Below are 22,719 nucleotides of genomic sequence, written 5' to 3'. Positions count from 1 at the left end.
GACCACTGTGATGAAGGAGCTGAGGGACATTCCCAGTGCTTCAGTGGGTGGCAGAAGTGAACGCAGAAGTGGATTAACTATATATATATATATATATATCAGTATTTATCACATATACTTTGCTCTGACTTGTAACTTAATAAAAACCTGTCATACTTCTTTTGTTTGTAAGTACTTTAATATTCCAACATAAGAATTGCAGCTGAAATAGAAAAATGAATACATTTCAACATTTTCTGGGACTGAGATTCAGATTATATATTTATCACATCTACTTTGCTGTGACATATCACTTCATGACAAACTTAATACTGTCACTCTCCTGTGTGGGTGGTAAAATTCAATTTTGCATGCATAGCCTCCAGGCTTTTAATCCATTAACCAAGACAAAGCTCATAATGTTTCTCTCCTGCGATTGTTCATAATTGGTGAAAAAATTTAAATAATTGGTAAATGCCAATATGCATCTACTTCTCTCCTGTGTGTTTTCTGAATTCATCACTGTTCAATGTATGATCATTTGCCAGTATGTATTTTATAAAGCAAATCAAATTCTTTTATTTAAACATTTAAAAATGATTTACTGGTCTGCAGTTGAAGGAAAACCCCCACAGACATGGCAGTATATTGTGTTGTCCTCTTCCTTGTGCCCCAGCGACAGATAATCCTGTGTCCAGCTACTCACAAACTTCCTCTCTCTTCCTTTCTCTTCATACCTCTTCTTTGAAGCTTCTACACTTGCAGGGGTTGATGCTTTGCGTTTGACTGGTGTTTTCCCTGGTATCTGGCTCGGTTTTGGAGGTTTTCCCTCAGTCCTCCCTCCCTTGCACGTCTCCAGCTAGTTCAGAATGCTGCTGCCGGTCTGCTAACTGGTGCACATAAGAGGGAGCACATTACACCTGTCCTGGCTTCCCTCCACTGGCTGCCTGTGCATTTTAGAATTCATTTTAAGATTTTAAATCTTTAAATGGCCTTGCCCTGCCCTACCTTTCTGAGCTGCTTCATTGTTACGCCCCTGCTCGCCACCTTCGGTCAGCTGATCAGCTCCTCCTGGAGGTGCCGAGCTGCAAGCGTATGCTCAGAGGGGACCAAGCTTTTTCTGTTGTGGCTTCAAAGATGTGGAACGAGTTACCGCTCCACATCAGGCAGGCCTCTTCAATCAATTTCAATCAATCAATTTTATTTATATAGCGCCAAATCACAACAAACAGTTGCCCCAAGGCGCTTTATATTGTAAGGCAAGGCCATACAATAATTACATAAAAACCCCAACGGTCAAAACGACCCCCTGTGAGCAAGCACTTGGCGACAGTGGGAAGGAAAAACTCCCTTTTAACAAGAAGAAACCTCCAGCAGAGCCAGGCTCAGGGAGGGGCAGTCTTCTGCTGGGACTGGTTGGGCCTGAGGGAGAGAACCAGGAAAAAGACATGCTGTGGAGGGGAGCAGAGATCAATCACTAATGATTAAATGCAGAGTGGTGCATACAGAGCAAAAAGAGAAAGAAACACTCAGTGCATCATGGGAACCCCCCAGCAGTCTAAGTCTATAGCAGCATAACTAAGGGATGGTTCAGGGTCACCTGATCCAGCCCTAACTATAAGCTTTAGCAAAAAGGAAAGTTTTAAGCCTAATCTTAAAAGTAGAGAGGGTGTCTGTCTCCCTGATCTGAATTGGGAGCTAGTTCCACAGGAGAGGAGCCTGAAAGCTGAAGGCTCTGCCTCCCATTCTCTGAAGGCTCTGCCTCCCACAAGTAAGCCTGCAGTCTGAGAGCGAAGCGCTCTATTGGGGTGATATGGTACTATGAGGTCCCTAAGATAAGATGGGACCTGATTATTCAAAACCTTATAATAAGAAGAAGAATTTTAAATTCTATTCTAGAATTAACAGGAAGCCAATGAAGAGAGGCCAATATGGGTGAGATATGCTCTCTCCTTCTAGTCCCCGTTAGTACTCTAGCTGCAGCATTTTGAATTAACTGAAGGCTTTTCAGGGAACCTTTAGGACAACCTGATAATAATGAATTACAATAGTCCAGCCTAGAGTAAATAAATGCATGAATTAGTTTTTCAGCATCACTCTGAGACAAGACCTTTCTAATTTTAGAGATATTACGTAAATGCAAAAAAGCAGTCCTACATATTTGTTTAATATGCGCTTTGAATGACATATCCTGATCAAAAATGACTCCAAGATTTCTCACAGTATTACTAGAGGTCAGGGTAATGCCATCCAGAGTAAGGATCTGGTTAGACACCATGTTTCTAAGATTTGTGGGGCCAAGTACAATAACTTCAGTTTTATCTGAGTTTAAAAGCAGGAAATTAGAGGTCATCCATGTCTTTATGTCTGTAAGACAATCCTGCAGTTTAGCTAATTGGTGTGTGTCCTCTGGCTTCATGGATAGATAAAGCTGGGTATCATCTGCGTAACAATGAAAATGTAAGCAATGCCGTCTAATAATACTGCCTAAGGGAAGCATGTTTAAAGTGAATAAAATTGGTCCTAGCACAGAACCTTGTGGAACTCCATAATTAACCTTAGTCTGTGAAGAAGATTCCCCATTTACATGAACAAATTGTAATCTATTAGATAAATATGATTCAAACCACCGCAGCGCAGTGCCTTTAATACCTATGGCATGCTCTAATCTCTGTAATAAAATTTTATGGTCAACAGTATCAAAAGCAGCACTGAGGTCTAACAGAACAAGCACAGAGATGAGTCCACTGTCTGAGGCCATAAGAAGATCATTTGTAACCTTCACTAATGCTGTTTCTGTACTATGATGAATTCTAAAACCTGACTGAAACTCTTCAAATAGACCATTCCTCTGCAGATGATCAGTTAGCTGTTTTACAACTACCCTTTCAAGAATTTTTGAGAGAAAAGGAAGGTTGGAGATTGCCCTATAATTAGCTAAGATAGCTGGGTCAAGTGATGGCTTTTTAAGTAATGGTTTAATTACTGCCACCTTAAACGCCTGTGGTACATAGCCAACTAATAAAGATAGATTGATCATATTTAAGATCGAAGCATTAAATAATGGTAGGGCTTCCTTGAGCAGCCTGGTAGGAATGGGGTCTAATAGACATGTTGATGGTTTGGATGAAGTAACTAATGAAAATAACTCAGACAGAACAATCTGAGAGAAAGAGTCTAACCAAATACAGGCATCACTGAAAGCAGCCAAAGATAACGATACATCTTTGGGATGGTTATGAGTAATTTTTTCTCTAATAGTTAAAATTTTATTAGCAAAGAAAGTCATGAAGTCATTACTAGTTAAAGTTAAAGGAATACTCGGCTCAATAGAGCTCTGACTCTTTGTCAGCCTGGCTACAGTGCTGAAAAGAAACCTGGGGTTGTTCTTATTTTCTTCAATTAGTGTTGAGTAGTAAGATGTCCTAGCTTTACAGAGGGCTTTTTTATAGAGCAACAGACTCTTTTTCCAGGCTAAGTGAAGATCTTCTAAATTAGTGAGATGCCATTTCCTCTCCAACTTACGGGTTATCTGCTTTAAGCTGCGAGTTTGTGAGTTATACCATGGAGTCAGGCACTTCTGATTTAAAGCTCTCTTTTTCAGAGGAGCTACAGCATCCAAAGTTGTCTTCAATGAGGATGTAAAACTATTGACGAGATACTCTATCTCACTTACAGAGTTTAGGTAGCTACTCTGCACTGTGTTGGTATATGGCATTAGAGAACATAAAGAAGGAATCATATCCTTAAACCTAGTTACAGCGCTTTCTGAAAGACTTCTAGTGTAATGAAACTTATTCCCCACTGCTGGGTAGTCCATCAGAGTAAATGTAAATGTTATTAAGAAATGATCAGACAGAAGGGAGTTTTCAGGGAATACTGTTAAGTCTTCAATTTCCATACCATAAGTCAGAACAAGATCTAAGATATGATTAAAGTGGTGGGTGGACTCATTTACATTTTGAGCAAAGTCAATTGAGTCTAATAATAGATTAAATGCAGTGTTGAGGCTGTCATTCTCAGCATCTGTGTGGATGTTAAAATCGCCCACTATAATTATCTTATCTGAGCTAAGCACTAAGTCAGACAAAAGGTCTGAAAATTCACAGAGAAACTCACAGTAACGACCAGGTGGACGATAGATAATAACAAATAAAACTGGTTTTTGGGACTTCCAATTTGGATGGACAAGGCTAAGAGTCAAGCTTTCAAATGAATTAAAGCTCTGTCTGGGTTTTTGATTAATTAATAAGCTGGAATGGAAGATTGCTGCTAATCCTCCGCCTCGGCCCGTGCTACGAGCATTCTGGCAGTTAGTGTGACTCGGGGGTGTTGACTCATTTAAACTAACATATTCATCCTGCTGTAACCAGGTTTCTGTTAGGCAGAATAAATCAATATGTTGATCAATTATTATATCATTTACTAACAGGGACTTAGAAGAGAGAGACCTAATGTTTAATAGACCACATTAACTGTTTTAGTCTGTGGTGCAGTTGAAGGTGCTATATTATTTTTTCTTTTTGAATTTTTATGCTTAAATAGATTTTTGCTGGTTATGGTGGTCTGGGAGCAGGCACCGTCTCTACGGGGATGGGGTAATGAGGGGATGGCAGGGGAGAAAAGCTGCAGAGAGGTGTGTAAGACTACAACTCTGCTTCCTGGTCCCAACCCTGGATGGTCACGGTTTGGAGGATTTAAGAAAATTGGCCAGATTTCTAGAAATGAGAGCTGCTCCATCCAAAGTGGGATGGATGCCGTCTCTCCTAACAAGACCAGGTTTTCCCCAGAAGCTTTGCCAATTATCTATGAAGCCCACCTCATTTTTTGGACACCACTCAAACAGCCAGCAATTCAAGGAGAACATGCCAATCATGCCAAACCAATCTTAAAACTCACTTTTATGTACTGGCTTTTAACCCAGAATGAGATTCCCGATCTGTTTTGGCTGTTTTAACTGTTTTTATTTGTTTTAGGTTTTTATTTGTTCTTTGTGGTTTGTTACCTTTTATATGTCTCTTCGTGTACAGCACTTTGTTTCAGCTGCAGCTGATTTTAAAGTGCTTTATAAATAAAGTTGAGTTGAGTTTTAGAAAAGACATTCTGTTCAATATATTCTTCAAAAGGCGTGTTAATCAATGCGATGTTCGTTATCTAATGTTTCCCGCCACAGCATCTTGCAAGAAGATGCTACGAACTAGAGGGTGACACGGGAGTAGATTTTCACTCCTGTCCCGGATGTTAATGCATTTTCAATGGAGATTCGCGACTGAACACACTCAGAAAAATGCTCGCAAAATACATGTTAAAATGTCATTTTGACCTGGATATCGAGCCAGTAAAATTAAATAACATTAAATTATGTCAGGAAAGTATTAAACTTACTCTGACACACACACATTTCCAAATATTAGTGTTGAAAGTTACACAGATCTGCGCTGTTCAAGCTGCTGATCTGAGGCGTCCTGCTGCAGCTGCTGTTCAGTGCAGCGCGGCTACTAAAACCATTACAATACATTTATATACATATTATATTTTTACACAATATCCTTTATTGTCCGAGTTTCATTCATGAAGTCAGTGGTGTGTGTACACATCTCTATGTGTGGGTGTGACTGTGAGCGGCACAGCACGGGTCATTATAATCTCATTATTTTAAGGTGCAAATTAAAAAAATCCCCAGTCTTGTCAAACAATTTTAATCACTAACGACAAGTATTTTAACTAGGCATTGGTCTAGTGGAAAATATCAACTAGACATAAGTGAAGAGTTAATGGTCCGTGTCATCGGGCGACACAGGTACGGCAGGAAACATACAGCTGTTTATCATCCAAATATCACAGACAAAGTGACAAGAAGAACCAAATCCACTTACTTATGGAAGGAAATATTGTCTCCCTTCTTCCTCCGTTTGTGGCTTTAACATGCGCAGCTTTCCGGCATATTCCACCTGTTTCTTGAACTTCTATGCACGCAAATCACTAACTTGCCCGGAATTAAAATGGCGACCACGCCTCCTTACTGACAGTATTTACTTAATGGTTTTCATTATGCTGCTGTTCTTATTTTGAAAGTTCAATAAGTGGACTGATATGTTAAACATGGTGCAAATTTACTGAACAAGTAGTAGACTTTTTTTTTTTGTTTTGTATATTGTTCTGCAAGCCACTTTTAATTACAAATTCATCTGCACACGCCTGAGTTTTCATTATCCTTCATTTGTTTGGCATTTTTTGTTGAAAATTTAGCAGGCGAACACTGTGTGTGTTTAAAACAATATTGTGGGTGCTCTTAATTCATAATGTGAAGTAAAACAGAGCATGCCATGTAAAAGAAACAGTTTTATTTTTGCTTAATAAACTGTACTATGTAGTCAAGACTATTTCTATTTAGTTTCTTTTGTCTGTATTAGCATATTTGATATTGGAGTAGTCCAGAAGTAATTGAAAGTAATCAAATTACATTACTTTAATATTATGGTATTTGGATTACATTACTGACTACATTTTTCAACAGGTAACTAGTAACTGTATCGAAATACATTTTTAAAGTAACCCTCCCAACCCTGGTGGTAATACAGAGAGGCACTTATTGCCTTAATCCAAATAAAAAAACAAACAAACTTCACTAAAAGACACAAAGCATAAATAATACATGGCCTGTGGTCTTATAGTTTTTCAAAATGTGGTGGTGATGGACACGTAATGATCCTGACATTTACTTTGTCTTCTATTTCGGTAACTGCAGGCTGTATGAAACCAACATATTTCATGTTTTGTGAGGTCAGCTTTATTTTTTATTTTATTTTATTTTATTTTTTGTTAATATATATCCATTCCTACATTCGAGGCCTGCAGCATTTTCCAAGGAAAAAAGGTTGGGACAGGGAAGTTTATTGTTAATGGAAGAATTAGTTAATAATATTTACAGCCAGTTTTCTTAGGAAATGTCAGAAGATGAATACATGAACATTTCCAACTCACTGAATATTTCTTAGACTTTATTTACACCAATAATTCAGAAATACAAACAGTGTGGTACTTTATGGTAAATCTGTGTCAGGTAGGCAGTTCTCAAAAACTAAATGTCCATGCAGGAAGAAGACAAGTGAGGGAAGCCACCAAGATACAACTTTGGAAGAATGTTTGGCTTCTGTGGGTGTGAGTGGAGAAACTGGGAATATAACAACATTTTTATTTTATCTTCATTTTACATACAGCCCCTACTTTTCTATTTGTGGTTGTTTCTGTTCCATTTCTGAAATTAAAGAACTGTTATGAGGAAAAGTGTTGACATTTTTATTGTTTTTTTCAAACTTTGTAGTAGAACAAACACAAAAACCAAACTCCTTATAAAGAAGGAAAAAAATACACAAACGTGCAGGAAAAACTGAACAATGCAGACTGATTTGACTCGTGATTTTTGAAAATAATAAGCAGTAACTTACTTTGAAATAAATTAAACTGCAGCCTAATAATTTTGAAAAATAAAAATCAGCACCTTGTATTTTATGCTGACTATAGTTCATTTCCTCTTTAACTCTCCTCCTCAGTCACATTTTGTGCTTGAACATTAAACAGCTACATTAAGCCATCTAAAATAAATATGTTTGGAAAATAACAGCCTGTTAAAGTTCAGAGTTCTCAGCTGCTTTATGTGATTTCTGCTTCTGAACATCACTGCAGTTTCTCCACATCAGGTTTTTTTAATCACACGTGTGTGATTTTTATTCTGTTCATTCATATATTCTCATTTTAAGGAATTTTGCTCAATTTATTTCATATCATAATTTCAGTGTAACTGTCAGTGACACGTGCAGACGGTGTGAACAGGACGGACCGTTAGAACAATCCAGAGAAAAATAAAGCCAGCGCCACAGTTTAGTTTGTGTTGTTTTTCACTCTGTACTCAGCCCCCCCCCCCCCCCCTCGCAGCTGGCCGACTCACTCGTGCACAGCACACACACACACACACACACACACACACACACACACACACATAGACGGCTGCAATGATCGAACCCAGTCTTAATCTTAGACAGCTTTCGGCATCTTTTTCAAAAATTGACCACTCAAATGACGGCTCGCTGTCTAAAATGTTGGTTCTTGCTCCCGTTTGCTCCCGTGAATTTTTAATCCCGAGGTGCAAGACAAGACATGATGTGAATAAGAAAATAAAAAGTCAGATATTTTGGTTCCGAGTGATGAAAATAAAGAATGTGAATGTTTTAAACCAACAAAATGCCACTTGGCCGGTCGGACAACGATTTAGAGCTATTGCTTGTCCGATAAACAATAGTGTATTTCTCATTTCAGGAACCCTAAAGTTTGTTCTGCAAAACATTAAAGTCCAGGACAAATGCCGCAGTTGACCTTAATTCAGAGAACAAAAATCATTGAGTTCTGTGCAACTCATCCTAAGGGGTGACTTGCATTTCTTTCCATACAAAATTCAGTCTCAGAGTGAAATAACTCCCCAGCAAATGGCAAGGAGACTTGAATTTGCTAGGTGGTTTTACGGAAAACTGGAGGCGGATGATTTGTTACTTCAGAAACTTCAGAAGAGGAGGTTACAATTGATCATGTGGTGTAAAAGATAAAGGATTAAAATATCAAAAAGGAAAGACTGAAGTAAAAACTGTGCATTGGGGAGAAAAATTACATGCTTTGGCCACATGGTCATGCAGAAAATGTCTGATAACATTGATTGGTTTTTCTGTGCTGTCAAAATACCTTTGGGTATATTTTTTCAGACAGACACACACACACACACATACATACGTGTATATATATATATATATATATATATATATATTCCTCTGCATTACAGCATCTCCTTGTGCAAAGTGCACTATAGTTGAATGATGCACAGAGGCACTACCTGCAGCAAGATCATGTTGTAGGTCTTTGGAGCAGGTTTGTGGGTTGACTCTGACTGTTCTCAGCATCCTTCGCTTCAGCTTATCTGAGATTTTTCTGGCCTGCCACTTCTGGCCTTAACTAGTACTGTGCCTGTGGTCTTCCATTTCCTTACTATGTTCCTCACAGTGAAAACTGACAGCTGATATCTCTGAGATATATTTTTGTATCCTTCCCCTATACCATGATGTTGAACAATCTTTGTTTTCAGGTCATTTGAGTTGTTTAGAGGCTCCCATGTTGCCACTCATTAGAAGAGATGCAAAGAGGGGAAACATTTGGAAATGCCACCTTAAATACCCTTTCTCACGATTGGATTCACCTGTGTAAGGAGGTCAAGGGTCAATGAGCTTACCAAACCAATTTTGTGTTCCAATAATTAGTGCTAAATGTATTTGAATCAATAAACTGACAAGGGTGCCCAAATTTATGCACCTGCCGAATTTTGTTTAAATAATTATTGTACACTTTCTGTACATCCTAGAAACTTAATGTCACTTCTCAAAAATCAGTGTGTTCGTCTGCTATATGATATATTTAACTGAAATTTCTGATCCAGACAACCAATGATTTATAAAGGAAAATCATGGAAATCATCAGGGGTGCCCAAACCTTTCCATACAACTGTATACACACACATGTATGGTGAATGAGTTAAAGTCCTATGTCTATGTTAAAATTATGTGAGTGAATGATTTGAAGCCCACTTTCACTTCATTTTTTTATGTAACTGATAAAAATATTGTATATGCTTGCCCCTTGTCTCCAGTATCCACATCACTTCACTGGTTGATGACAGTATGACAAAATAATCCTACATTAGGTGAGTGATCGCTTGTTGGAAAAGTGAAGAAAATGATCTTCTAACCTTTTGCTAAACCTGTATGAGGACTTATATTGTGCAGAATGTATGAGAAAATATGTGTGACTGCAATTAAAGCACACAACAAAATTCACCGCCTCGGTTTGTGACATCCAGGATCATCTACAGTAAGAGTTACATCTGAAAATACCCAGATAATCCCCTCACCAGGTATTTACTAAGGTCAGTGTGAAAGGTGTTTACACTTTACTTGTTGAAAACACAATATGATTTCTTGATGAATGAAACACAGTCAGAAGAAGAAGAAGAAGAAAAAACTACAAACCTACCTGAGGGTCAGACAGACGTGTGATGTCTGGGTAGAGGTAGAACTTGATACCATCAAACGCTCCTGGCAGCGTCACTCCTCTGATCAGCAGAATCAACAGCATGAAATAAGGAAATGTAGCCGTTACATACACCACCTAGTGGAACAGGAATGGACAAAGTGGAAAAATTAACCTGGAACAAATTCCAAATCATTTAGTGGGGGATATGTTTTGAACTCCATACATGCAAGTCAATTTCAAAAGGAGATACTCACATACCCAAGAGATTGTGGGTTATGCAAAGTTGTGGGGTGTGCACTACATACCCCACAACTTTAACCTGCAGGGGGCAACTCTAGTACATATGAGGAACTCAAAAAAGGCAGGGCAATGTGCAAATAATCCTGTTCAAACACCAATTCTATTTTCTATGTGAGGAGACACAACTAAGTACAGAACCACCATGCTGGTCGGCTAATTCCGTCTATCAAGTGACTCTTGGTAGCCCTGCAGATGAGACACTTCAAGTGTTTTCATGAATTGTTACCCAGTGGTTACCAAATTTTCCTTTTGTAGATAAGGATATACATAAAAATCCTATAACAACAAACCATTTGTTTTTAACAAAACAAATTCATAGCACCCCCAATAACTTTGAGAAGCACTGCTTTAATCATTAATTTAATTGAGTCTTATCATGATATAGCGATCAGCATGTCCGTCCATCCGTTTTTGCTTGTTAGCACAATATTTCAAGAACCAGTTGACCAGTTTCATTCAAATTTAGCATAAGGGTGTATTTAGGTGATTCCCCCAACACCAGTCTATTACAGATTTGTGGGGACTGGGGAGATGTGTCATCTCCTGATGATTCTTGTTTAACACTAGACTTAAAATGACCACTAACCCGAATCACACCAACCTGAATCTATGTGGCTAAACTTAATCTGACCTGAAATTGAAGCACTGAAGCAGTTTTGAGCACTGAAAAATCAGTGCTCAAAACTACACTCGACATGATTGCACCACCTGTGTTAAAACCGCGCTCCCCCAATCACAGTCACCTTGGTTCAATGATTATCTGCGTGAGTTCAAGCATAAAGCAAGAGGTCTAGAAAGGAAATGGCGTCGTTCAAAATTAGAAGTATTTCACCTTGCGTGGCATGATGCTATCTTAGACTGTAAGCATGCATTAATGGCTACAAAGCAAACTTACTACTCTGACAAATACAAGCATAATTCAAAATTCTTGTTCGACACGGTGGCAACACTTATGCATGGACAACCACCTGTAGTTCGCTCTCCTTTTACAGCATAAGATTTCCTGGATTACTTTGGGAAGAAAATAGAAGACATCAGGTTAAACATATCCCATAACCCAGCCACTACACCCTGCTATTCAGGTGGGCGCCACTACTGAGGTATTACCTAGATTTACAGAATTTGATAGTATCTCACTAGGCATGCTGACAAAACTCCTAATGTCAACAAAAAGCACAACCTGTTTATTTGATCCTATACCAACAAAACTGTTTAAGGACCTGTGGCCCACTCTTGGGCCGACTGTGCTGGAAATTATTAATCTTTCTTTAACTTCTGGATCTGTTCCTAAATGTTTCAAATCTGCAGTGATTAAACCATTACTTAAGAAACCTAATCTTGACCCTAGTGTATTGAAAAACTATCGGCCGATATCAAATCTATCATTTTTCTCAAAAATTCTGAAAAAAGTGGTGTCACGGCAGATGTAGACTATCTTACTGAGAATAATCTCTTTGAGCCACTGCAGTCTGCTTTTAGAAAATATCATTCCACAGAGACGGCTCTCACTAAAGTGGTGAATGATGTTCTGCTTACAATGGATTCAGACACCACTACGGTTCTGTTGCTGTTAGTTGTCAGTGCTGCATTTGATAGAGTGGATCATCAATAAGAACAACCCCAGGTTTCTTTTCAGCACTGTAGCCAGGCTGACAAAGAGTCAGAGCTCTATTGAGCTGAGTATTCCATTAACTTTAACTAGTAATGACTTCATGACTTTCTTTGCTAACAAAATTTTAACTATTAGAGAAAAAATTACTCATAACCATCCCAAAGACGTATCGTTATCTTTGGCTGCTTTCAGTGATGCCGGTATTTGGTTAGACTCTTTCTCTCCGATTGTCCTGTCTGAGTTATTTTCATTAGTTACTTCATCCAAACCATCAACATGTTTATTAGACCCCATTCCTACCAGGTTGCTCAAGGAAGCCTTACCATTATTTAATGCTTTGATCTTAAATATGATCAATCTATCTTTGTTAGTTGGTTATGTACCACAGGCTTTTAAGGTGGCAGTAATTAAACCATCACTTGACCCAGCTATCTTAGCTAATTATAGGCCAATCTCCAACCTTCCTTTTCTCTCAAAAATTCTTGAAAGGGTAGTTGTAAAACAGCTAACTGATCATCTGCAGAGGAATGGTCTATTTGAAGAGTTTCAGTCAGGTTTTAGAATTCATCATAGTACAGAAACAGCATTAGTGAAGGTTGCAAATGATCTTCTTATGATCTTCTTACAATTTGTTCATGTAAATGGGGAATCTTCTTCACAGACTAAAGTTAATTATGGAGTTCCACAAGGTTCTGTGCTAGGACCAATTTTATTCACTTTATACATGCTTCCCTTAGGCAGTATTATTAGACGGTATTGCTTAAATTTTCATTGTTACGCAGATGATACCCAGCTTTATCTATCCATGAAGCCAGAGGACACACACCAATTAGCTAAACTGCAGGATTGTCTTACAGACATAAAGACATAGATGACCTCTAATTTCCTGCTTTTAAACTCAGATAAAACTGAAGTTATTGTACTTGGCCCCACAAATCTTAGAAACATGGTGTCTAACCAGATCCTTACTCTGGATGGCATTACCCTGACCTCTAGTAATACTGTGAGAAATCTTGGAGTCATTTTTGATCAGGATATGTCATTCAAAGCGCATATTAAACAATATGTAGGACTGCTTTTTTGCATTTACGCAATATCTCTAAAATTAGAAAGGTCTTGTCTCAGAGTGATGCTGAAAAACTAATTCATGCATTTATTTCCTCTAGGCTGGACTATTGTAATTCATTATTATCAGGTTGTCCTAAAAGTTCCCTAAAAAGCCTTCAGTTAATTCAAAATGCTGCAGCTAGAGTACTAACAGGGACTAGAAGGAGAGAGCATATCTCACCCATATTGGCCTCTCTTCATTGGCTTCCTGTTAATTCTAGAATAGAATTTAAAATTCTTCTTCTTACTTATAAGGTTTTGAATAATCAGGTCCCATCTTATCTTAGGACCCTCGTAGTACCATATCACCCCAATAGAGCGCTTCGCTCTCAGACTGCAGGCTTACTTGTAGTTCCTAGGGTTTGTAAGAGTAGAATGGGAGGCAGAACCTTCAGCTTTCAGGCTCCTCTCCTGTGGAACCAGCTCCCAATTCAGATCAGGGAGACAGACACCCTCTCTACTTTTAAGATTAGGCTTAAAACTTTCCTTTTTGCTAAAGCTTATAGTTAGGGCTGGATCAGGTGACCCTGAACCATCCCTTAGTTATGCTGCTATAGACTTAGACTGCTGGGGGGTTCCCATGATGCACTGTTTCTTTCTCTTTTTGCTCTGTATGTACCACTCTGCATTTAATCATTAGTGATCGATCTCTGCTCCCCTCCACAGCATGTCTTTTTCCTGGTTCTCTCCCTCAGCCCCAACCAGTCCCAGCAGAAGACTGCCCCTCCCTGAGCCTGGTTCTGCTGGAGGTTTCTTCCTGTTAAAAGGGAGTTTTTCCTTCCCACTGTAGCCAAGTGCTTGCTCACAGGGGGTCGTTTTGACCGTTGGGGTTTTACATAATTATTGTATGGCCTTGCCTTACAATATAAAGCGCCTTGGGGCAACTGTTTGTTGTGATTTGGCGCTATATAAAAAAAAAAATTGATTGAATTGAATTGATATTCTACTTGATAGGCTGGAAAATCATTTTGGGATTACTGGGAGTGCCCTTGCATGGCTGACGTCATACTTGACCAGTCGTTCTCACTGTGTTTTGTACAGTAACACTACCTCTAACCTTAGTGACATGAAATTTGGGGTTCCACAGGGGTCTGTCTTAAGCCCCCTGCTTTTCTCCCTTTATATAGCACCCCTTGGGCACATATTGCAGCGTTTTGGGATTACCTTTCACTGCTATGCAGATGATACTCAGTTATACATGCCGATAACTGCTGGTAATCTCGTTCACATAAAATCCTTACAAGATTGCCTTGCAGCAGTGAGAAGCTGGATGTCTAGAAAATTCCTACTTTTAAACTCTGATAAGACTGAAATGATGGTTCTTGGTCCAGTGAGACATCGGCATCAATTTGACCAGTTAATGCTCAGCCTTGGCTCGTGTGTCATACATCACACTGACAAAGTGAGGAACCTTGGGGTAATTTTTGATCCTTCATTGTCCTTTGGCCTCCACATTAGAAATATTACTAGGACTGCTTTCTTCCACCTGCGAAAAATAGCGAAGATTCGTCCCATCCTGTCTATGGCTGATGCTGAGACCCTGAGCCATGCATTTATCTCTTCTAGATTGGACTACTGCAATGTTCTATTTTCTGGTTTACCGCAGTCTAGCATTAGGGGTCTCCAATTGGTTCAAAATGCTGCAGCCAGACTTTTGACACGAAGCAGAAAGTACAACCACATTACACCCATTTTGGCATCCCTTCACTGGCTTCCTGTCCCAGTGAGATCAGATTTTAAGGTCCTGCTACTAACCTATAAAATTATTCATGGACTAGCACCTCCCTACCTAGCTGACCTAATTAAACCTTACGTACCAGCTCGGGCTTTACCTTCTCAGGGTGCAGGACTACTTTGTGTCCCTAAGGTGAATAAGAAGTCTGCGGGTCACAGAGCTTTCTCTTATTGTGCCCCTGTTCCGTGGAATGATCTCCTTGCGTCAATAAAAGAGTCAGATTCTGTGGAGATTTTCAAGTCCAGACTTAAGACGCACTTATTTTCCCTTTCATATGGCTAGCATACTGGTACAGTTTTGTTTTATGCTTTTTAGTCTTTTAATTCATTTCGTTTAGTAATTGGAGTGGGCTGCGGCCTCAACTTTACCTAAAGTCTGGGTCTTTTAGTGAAGTTTAGGGCTAGTGGCCAGTGATCACCTTAGTATTTCTCTGTTTTTCTTGTTGTTTAATGCTGGCAAATTATACAGTATTTTTTGTCTTTCTGATGCCTGATTCTGTTTTTTCTCTCTGTTTAAGGTGCAGCTCCATCCAGAGATGGGAGTTGTATTCGTGTTGGCGATCCTCCTGTCCTGTGCGCCAATAGCATTTCTTGTATATTTGTACATGAATTGTTCTGTGAATTGTTCTGTAATTTATGTTTGTAGCATGGCCCAAGCAGACGGTCACCCCTTTGAGTCTGGTCTGCTTGAGGTTTCTTCCTCAGAGGGACTTTTTCCTTACCACTGTTGCTCTGGGGGTTGGTAAGGTTAGACCTTACCTGTGTGAAGCGCGTTGAGGCAACTCTGTTGTGATTTGGCGCTATATAAATGAAAATAAATTGAAATTGAAACTGCCAACAGCCAGTTAACAGTCTTTTGATAGTGATCAACAAAATTTTGATAGTGGTTAACAATAAAATTTTGACAGTGATCAACAATAAAATGGCCATTTTTCAAGCCATTTTACTATGATGTCATGCTCTACCCACAATGCAACAGTCATCATCTTGACGGGCTAGCCAAAGTGTAAATACATCTGTCACAAAGGCCGACGCACTCATATCTATGTGCTCAATTATGGTGAATACTTGTGCAGTGTGGGGTAATACTAACTAATCAAATACCAAAAATATGAGCCAGTGCTATTATGTTATCCCGAAGGTCATCCCTCATCTGGGAAAGCAGACCAAATAATTGTCTAGGGAGCGAAGAAGAGTGTGGCTAGCTAGAATAAAAGTCTGTTCTGACCACTTTGTGATTGGTACGTGCATTTTAAAATAATACACTAGGATACAGTGGCGGGCACAGTTCCGATAATACGATAACCGATAATTATCGAAGATAATGTTTTCATTATCAGATTATCTTTTTAGATAACTTTAAAAACCATTTTCAGACTAATTATGTTGCGATAAATTTTTGTCCGATAACGTGGTAAATAAAGCTGAACAGCTACAAATATTTATGAAACTTAAAATCAGTTGAGCACCTACGTGTTAAATGTTATGTAGCTGATGTGTAGTTGATGTGTAGAGGTACTTTCAGAAGAAACCGCTCTATCCTCTGTAGACAAAGGGGAACTGGTCCCCCCCCAAAAAACAAAACAACTCATTTCTCTTAACCCCATAGTGATATACGGGCAATATCACCCAAGTCATCCAGAGGCATACATTTTAAACTTATGGTTCAAGTTTTAACCAAACTAATGTTGGACAAGTTATTTAAATTAATGTCATGTCTGAAGTTTATAAAGTGAAAATATCAGATATATGTTTTGTTTTAAAGTAATGCGCTAATTTTTAAGGTTTTAGTGTGGATATATGCTGTGCCGAGCAGTGCATTATGGGTAGAATAGGGTAATCTCAGTATGTTCACGACATGAGAAATGCATTTGAAACACTCTGATCAGGCTCTCCAGACAACAGCATTCAACTCTAGTGCCTAAAACTCTCGTGAATATATTCTCTGGGTTTATAGACGTTGTTATTGTGTCTGCGTTTATTAAATTCCACGCATCTTAAATGTAGCAGACACAGATTATCTGGAATTTTGTTTTGGCAAGTTTTCAAGGTCTCTACTGCCATCTACTGGCCAGTAGTGTTCATTCACCCTATTGATGTATCCCATAATCCCTTGCGTGCCAGAGAGTCGCTGCAGTCAACAACATATAGAGAATCAACACAATGACAGTTGTAAATTAATATTATACTACAAAAATGTATTTTTTATGCTTTTTGTCACGTTAATAAGAGACTGCATGCATGATACCCTGAAAACTTGCTAAAACAATTATAACAAATAATCCGTGTCTGTTACGTTTAATCTGCGTGGAATTTAATAAACGAAAACCGAATTACAGACATATTATATATATTAGTCTCGAACAAAGAGGACAAACAGTGTTGTAAAGAACAATAATCAAGACGTTAAAGAGCAAACTTCACTTTCCCCCAGAACGACATGAACAGGAAGCGAGCGTAGCTCACAGCAGCTCCCATTGAAAAATAACGGAGAGACAGCCTGTGATTCTCACGTTTACATAAAATAAACACAATAACAACGTCTATAAACCCAGAGAATATATTCACGAGAGTTTTAGGCACTATATAAACATAGTTTTATGTTGCGATGTTAATGGTGTTGTCTGTGTGCAGCGGACGGTTAAAGTGCAGCGTGATCAGAGCGTCTCAATGCAGTTCTCAATGTTACTGGGATCTTGCAGTGCGGCGACCTCTCCAAGGTTTTGTGGGATTTGAAATGTCAATAGGGCGAATAGCCATCACTTATGTGTCAAGACAATACTGAATGCATGTTTTACAATATAAAACATCCGTACAACATCGTAAAACGTGCGCACATCATAAGATGTGCGCACATTCTCTCCACATGCAAAACATTTTGCGATGACACTTCCAGGGCTCCGTAAAAATGCCTGTTTTTACAAATAAAAAAATGAAATATTTTACAAAAGCACATTTATCTGTAAACACCAACACATGACACACATCACAATAACGTGTTGGTTTACATAATGAATGACTGAACCAATCAGTGTTTAGCAGAGGCACATTTTACCCAGAATCCTTTGCGATCTGTCTGTGTTTGTTACTAAACCTCAGAATTAGTGCATTATTCAACATTAAAAGATATATGTTATATTTTACAAATGACAGAATTGACATTAATGGAGTTATTCTATCGGTATTAATGTTATTTATAAATCCAAACCATAAGTCAGCACTGCTTTATTTTCCAAGACCTCCACCTGACCGGAGCATTATGATTGGTAGAGACCTGGGCTTTATGGCTGCTCTCAGCTTGTGTCTGTGCTGGAAGCCATGTAGTAAACAAGAGCTTCCAGCAGGGGGCAAGATGTTCAAAGACAGAAGTGTGGGCTCATTGTTTGGGTCTATTGTCGCTTTTGATGCTACCAGAAGCGATTGTGGTGTTAAAACTCAAATTCAGTTTATTAGTATTTGCAAATGTACCAGAGACACTACTGGAATTTATCTGTTATCTGTAACTTGATACATTTTTACGTGGTTTATTGTTTTATCTTTATCAAAGATAACTTTTCAGTTATCTGATTATCTGTTATCGAAGTTAATTTTTTGGTTATCTGTGCCCACCACTGCTAGGATAGTTGACAAATTTCCCTCAATTTGTACACAGTGGACTTTTATATCGATATATATATGATATTGTGTAATCAGAAGTGGTATGAGTAAGTCAAAGGACGATGGGAGATAAAAACCAAGTCCGAAGGAGCATTTGCTCTGCTAAATCTGCAAAAGGAACAGACGGGTAATACTGAGATTGATTGAACATCTGATAGTGCTGATGCCTGTGTCGATGACTGGTTGCCCAGACCAGAAACTGCTGGTGCAGCTGCACACAGTTAGCCAGAGATTGCAGAAAGGATGCTGGTAGAGCTTCAACAACTCATAACAGAAAATATGGAGTTGAAAGAAAAGTTCAACTTGTTAAGATACAACCCCAATTCCAATGAAGTTGGGACATTGTGTAAAATGTAAATAAAACAGAATATAATGATTTGCAAATCCTCTTCAACCTATATTCAATTGAATACACCACAAAGACAAGATATTAAATGTTCAAACTGATAAACTTGATTGTTTTTGTGCGAATATTTGCTCATTTTGAAATGCATACCTGCAACACATTTCGCAAAAAGCTGGGACGGGGCAACAAAAGACTGGGAAAGTTGATGAATGCTCAAAGAACACCTGTTTGGAACATTCCACAGGTGAACAGATTAATTGGAAACAGGTGAGTGTCATGACTGGGTATAAAAGGAGCATCCCCAAAAGACTCAGCCGTTCACAAGCAAAAATGGGGTGAGGATCACCATTTTGTGAACAACTGTTTGAAAAAATAGTCCAACAGTTTAGAAACAATGTTTCTCAACGTCTAATTGCAAGGGATTTAGGGATTCCATCATCTACAGTCCTTAATATAATCAGAAGATTCAAAGAATTTTGAGAACTTTCTACACGTAAGCAGCAAGGCCAAAACCCAACATTGAATGCCCGTGACTGTCGATCCCTCAGACGGCACTGCATTAAAAACTGACATCATTGTGTAAAGGATCTTACCGTGTGGGCTCAGGAACACTTCAGACAACCAGTGTCAGTTCATCGCTACATCTACAAGTGCAAGTTAAAACTCTACCATGCAAAGTGAAAGCCATACATCAACAACATCCAGAAACGCCGCCACCTTCTCTGGGCCTGAGCTCATTTGAAATGGACAGACGCAAAGTGGAAAAATGTGCTGTGGTCTGATGAGTCCACGTTTCAGATTGTTTTTGGAAATCACAGACGTCGTGTCCTCCGGACAAAAGAGGAAAAAGACGATCCAGATTGTTAGCAGCACAAACTTCAAAAGCCAGCATCTGTGATGGTATGGGGGTGTGTTAGTGCCCATGGCATGGTCAGCATACACATTTGTAATGGCACCATCAATGCTGAAAAGTACATCCAGGTTTTGGAGCAACACATGCTGCCATCCAAGCAACGTCTTTTTTAGGGACGTCCCTGCTTATTTCAGCAAGACAATGCCAAGCCACATTCTGCACGTGTTGCAACAGTGTGGCTTCATAGTAAAAGAGTGCGGGTACTAGACTGGCCTGCCTGCAGTCCAGACCCGACGCCCATTGAAAATGTGTGGCGCATTATGAAGCGCAAAATACGAAAACGGAGACCCGGAACTGTTGAACAACTGAAGTCGTACATCAAGCAAGAATGGGAAAGAATTCCACCTACAAAGCTTCAGCAGTTGGTGTCCTCAGTTCCCAAACGCTTATTGGGTGATGTTAGAAGGAAAGGTGATGTAACACAGTGGTAAACATACCACTGTCCCAGCTTTTTTGAAATGTTTTGCAGGCATCCATTTCAAAATGAGCAAATATTTGCACAAAACCAATAAAGTTTATCAGTTTGAACATTAATTATCTTGTCTTTGTGGTGTATTCAGTTGAATATAGGTTGAAGCGGATTTGCAAATCATTGTAGTCTGTTTTTATTTACATTTTACACAACGTCCCAACTTCAATGGAATTGGGGTTGTAACTCTTTGAAAGCACTCCCTCCTACGGATTCTTGATACTTTGAGATTTTTCCACCATGTCGCTCTTACAATGCTTCAAATTCATGATGAACTGAGCTGCTTCTTTGACTTTGTTTCTTGCTTCACTGACAAATAACAATAACGGCTTGACCGTCAAGATGGCCAACTGTGGGGTCTGTGGGTAATTCAGGACCCGATGGGAAATGGTCTCTTCAATATACTGATTATTGTCAGTGGTAAAATTAAAAAATAAAATGACAAGATCTTCTAGCACTAAAGTTAGCATGCTAAAAACAATGGCTTTTCATGAATATCCAACTCAGTCTCACGACATGTCGTGATTCAGCAGCAGGAAATATACATTAATCTATTGGTTCATCATAATGCCATGAAAAGTGCAAAATTTTCATCATGGGCGCACGAATTCATTATAATTCATTCCGTGTCGGGTGGACATAATTAAAAGTGCGGTGGGGGGGTTGGGGGGGGTTAGGGTTAAGGTTAGGGTTGGGGGTAGGAATAGGGTTAGTAATAGTGAGTTTAAAAAAAACCCTGTCACAAAAATTTTAATTATTTCGTGACGGAAGGACGAAAAAATAACGTGAGACTGGGCTGGAATATCATGTAGATGTAATTATAACTCCATTGTTGTGTTATATTTATATATTTGCTTATTTTCTTTTACTGAAGCACCCTTGGGCAAGGTCCTTAATCCCCAGTTGCTCTCGGTGTATAGTGAGCGCCTTGCATGGCAGCAGTCTGACATCGGTATGTAAGTGTGTTTGTGTGAATTGGTGAATGTGAGGCATAATTGTAAAGCACTTTAAGCATCTGATGCAGATGGAAAAGAGCTAATATAAATGCAGTCCATTTACCATTCATCTGTTATTCCAGTTCTTCCCCTTCTGTTGTCTTTCTCATCACCCAGTCAACAACGAGGAAGAGGAAGCGAAACATAGAGCAAACTTGTTTTCCACCACATTGTTCTAACCCCATCTTTCATCTCATCTTCATCTACCACTCTGCCACACATTAGAAGTTGTCATAATTCTGATTTTATTACATTTGTGATTTTCTATGGTATACCATAAGGTAAAAACAAGAGGTAATAAACATTTCACACAACAGCAGGTGTTGTATGATGAGGAGGAGATCAAGTAGAGTTTAGGACTTGAGATAAATGTCTCATGGTGATAACTTCTAGACAGGAGCTCACACTTGCAAACTATCAACCCAATACCTCTGTTATTTTTTTTTTTAACAATTTGTGTTTTGTAGAATTGCGCTGGACATCTCAAGACTCTTTGAAACCTCTTGAACAAAGACCTTGGCCTCTTGGAAGGCAGAGGCAGGCAACATACATCCCCTTGCTCACTGGCACTCAGTCAAAGTCCAATTGAGGACAGAACAGAATGGAGCAGAACCGGGCCAGGGACTGAAAAGAAAAGAAAGCTCCTCTGGCCCCATCTCTTAAACAGGAGAAGCCGAGAGCAGTGATGCTGGCAGTGTGGGAAAATGTGCTTTTCCTTGAAGGGTGCACCAAAGCGCACAAGCACGCACATACGTCCACAACTCCATTGACAACATGGAGAAGCACGTGCACGTACTACAGACTCAGATTAAGTTGACCATTCATACAAATGAGCACAGTTGTGTATGGAAGTAAATCTGTGCCATCAGAGTTTGAATTTGAACATTTAAGGTTGAATTTTTTAGCATCAAAACCAGAGTTTGAAGTTAAATTTCTAAGGTTGAATTTGTTTGGCATCAAAATATTCAGCCTCCAAAACGTCAACCTAAAAAAAAAAAAAATTCAACCTCAAAAAAATCAATCTAAAACAATTTCCACTGCAATAATTCAACCTAGGAAAAAAAATTCAACCTAAAAAAATTCAACATCAAAAAACAGAGAAGCAGGGAGAAGCAAACGATCCCAGTCTCAATCAGCCAACCTTCAGCAATGTATCATGTCTTCTTCTTCTTCTTCTTGTTTAGATTTGGTCTTGGTGTTACATGACCAATAGAGGAAAACATAATTGACTGACTGTATTACATCTTCTTCTTTTAATTTTGTCTCTGTGTCACATGACCAATGGAGCAAAATGTGATTGGCTGAACATTGGACGACTAAGAACGGGATCGATTGCTTCTCCCTGCTTTTCTATTTTTTCAGGTTTAATTTTTTTTTAGGTTGAATTTTTTAGCTTGAAATTTGCTTTAGGCTGAATTTTTGAGCTTGAATTTTTTTAGGTTGATTTTTTTGAGGTTGAAGTTTCTTTTTAGATTCAATTTTTTGTTTAGGTTGATTTTTTTTTTTTTCTTTTTTTTAGGCTGAAGTTTTTGAGGC

At 38.8% G+C, this 22,719-nt stretch overlaps 1 protein-coding gene across 1 annotated transcript in view; it reads right to left on the bottom strand.

Annotated features, from left to right (window-relative positions):
- slc6a11b (solute carrier family 6 member 11b) overlaps nucleotides 1–22,719 on the bottom strand; it is a 163,168-nt gene that overhangs the window by 123,455 nt on the left and 16,994 nt on the right. The window contains exon 7 of the mRNA XM_034166193.1: nucleotides 10,051–10,185. Coding sequence (XP_034022084.1) covers nucleotides 10,051–10,185 — 135 coding nt within the window. The remainder of the gene's footprint in view (nucleotides 1–10,050; nucleotides 10,186–22,719) is intronic.

The sequence above is a fragment of the Thalassophryne amazonica genome, chromosome 3, assembly GCF_902500255.1.
Source record: "Thalassophryne amazonica chromosome 3, fThaAma1.1, whole genome shotgun sequence".
NCBI classification, from domain to species: domain Eukaryota; kingdom Metazoa; phylum Chordata; class Actinopteri; order Batrachoidiformes; family Batrachoididae; genus Thalassophryne; species Thalassophryne amazonica.
This window is presented reverse-complemented; position numbering and strand designations above follow the sequence as displayed.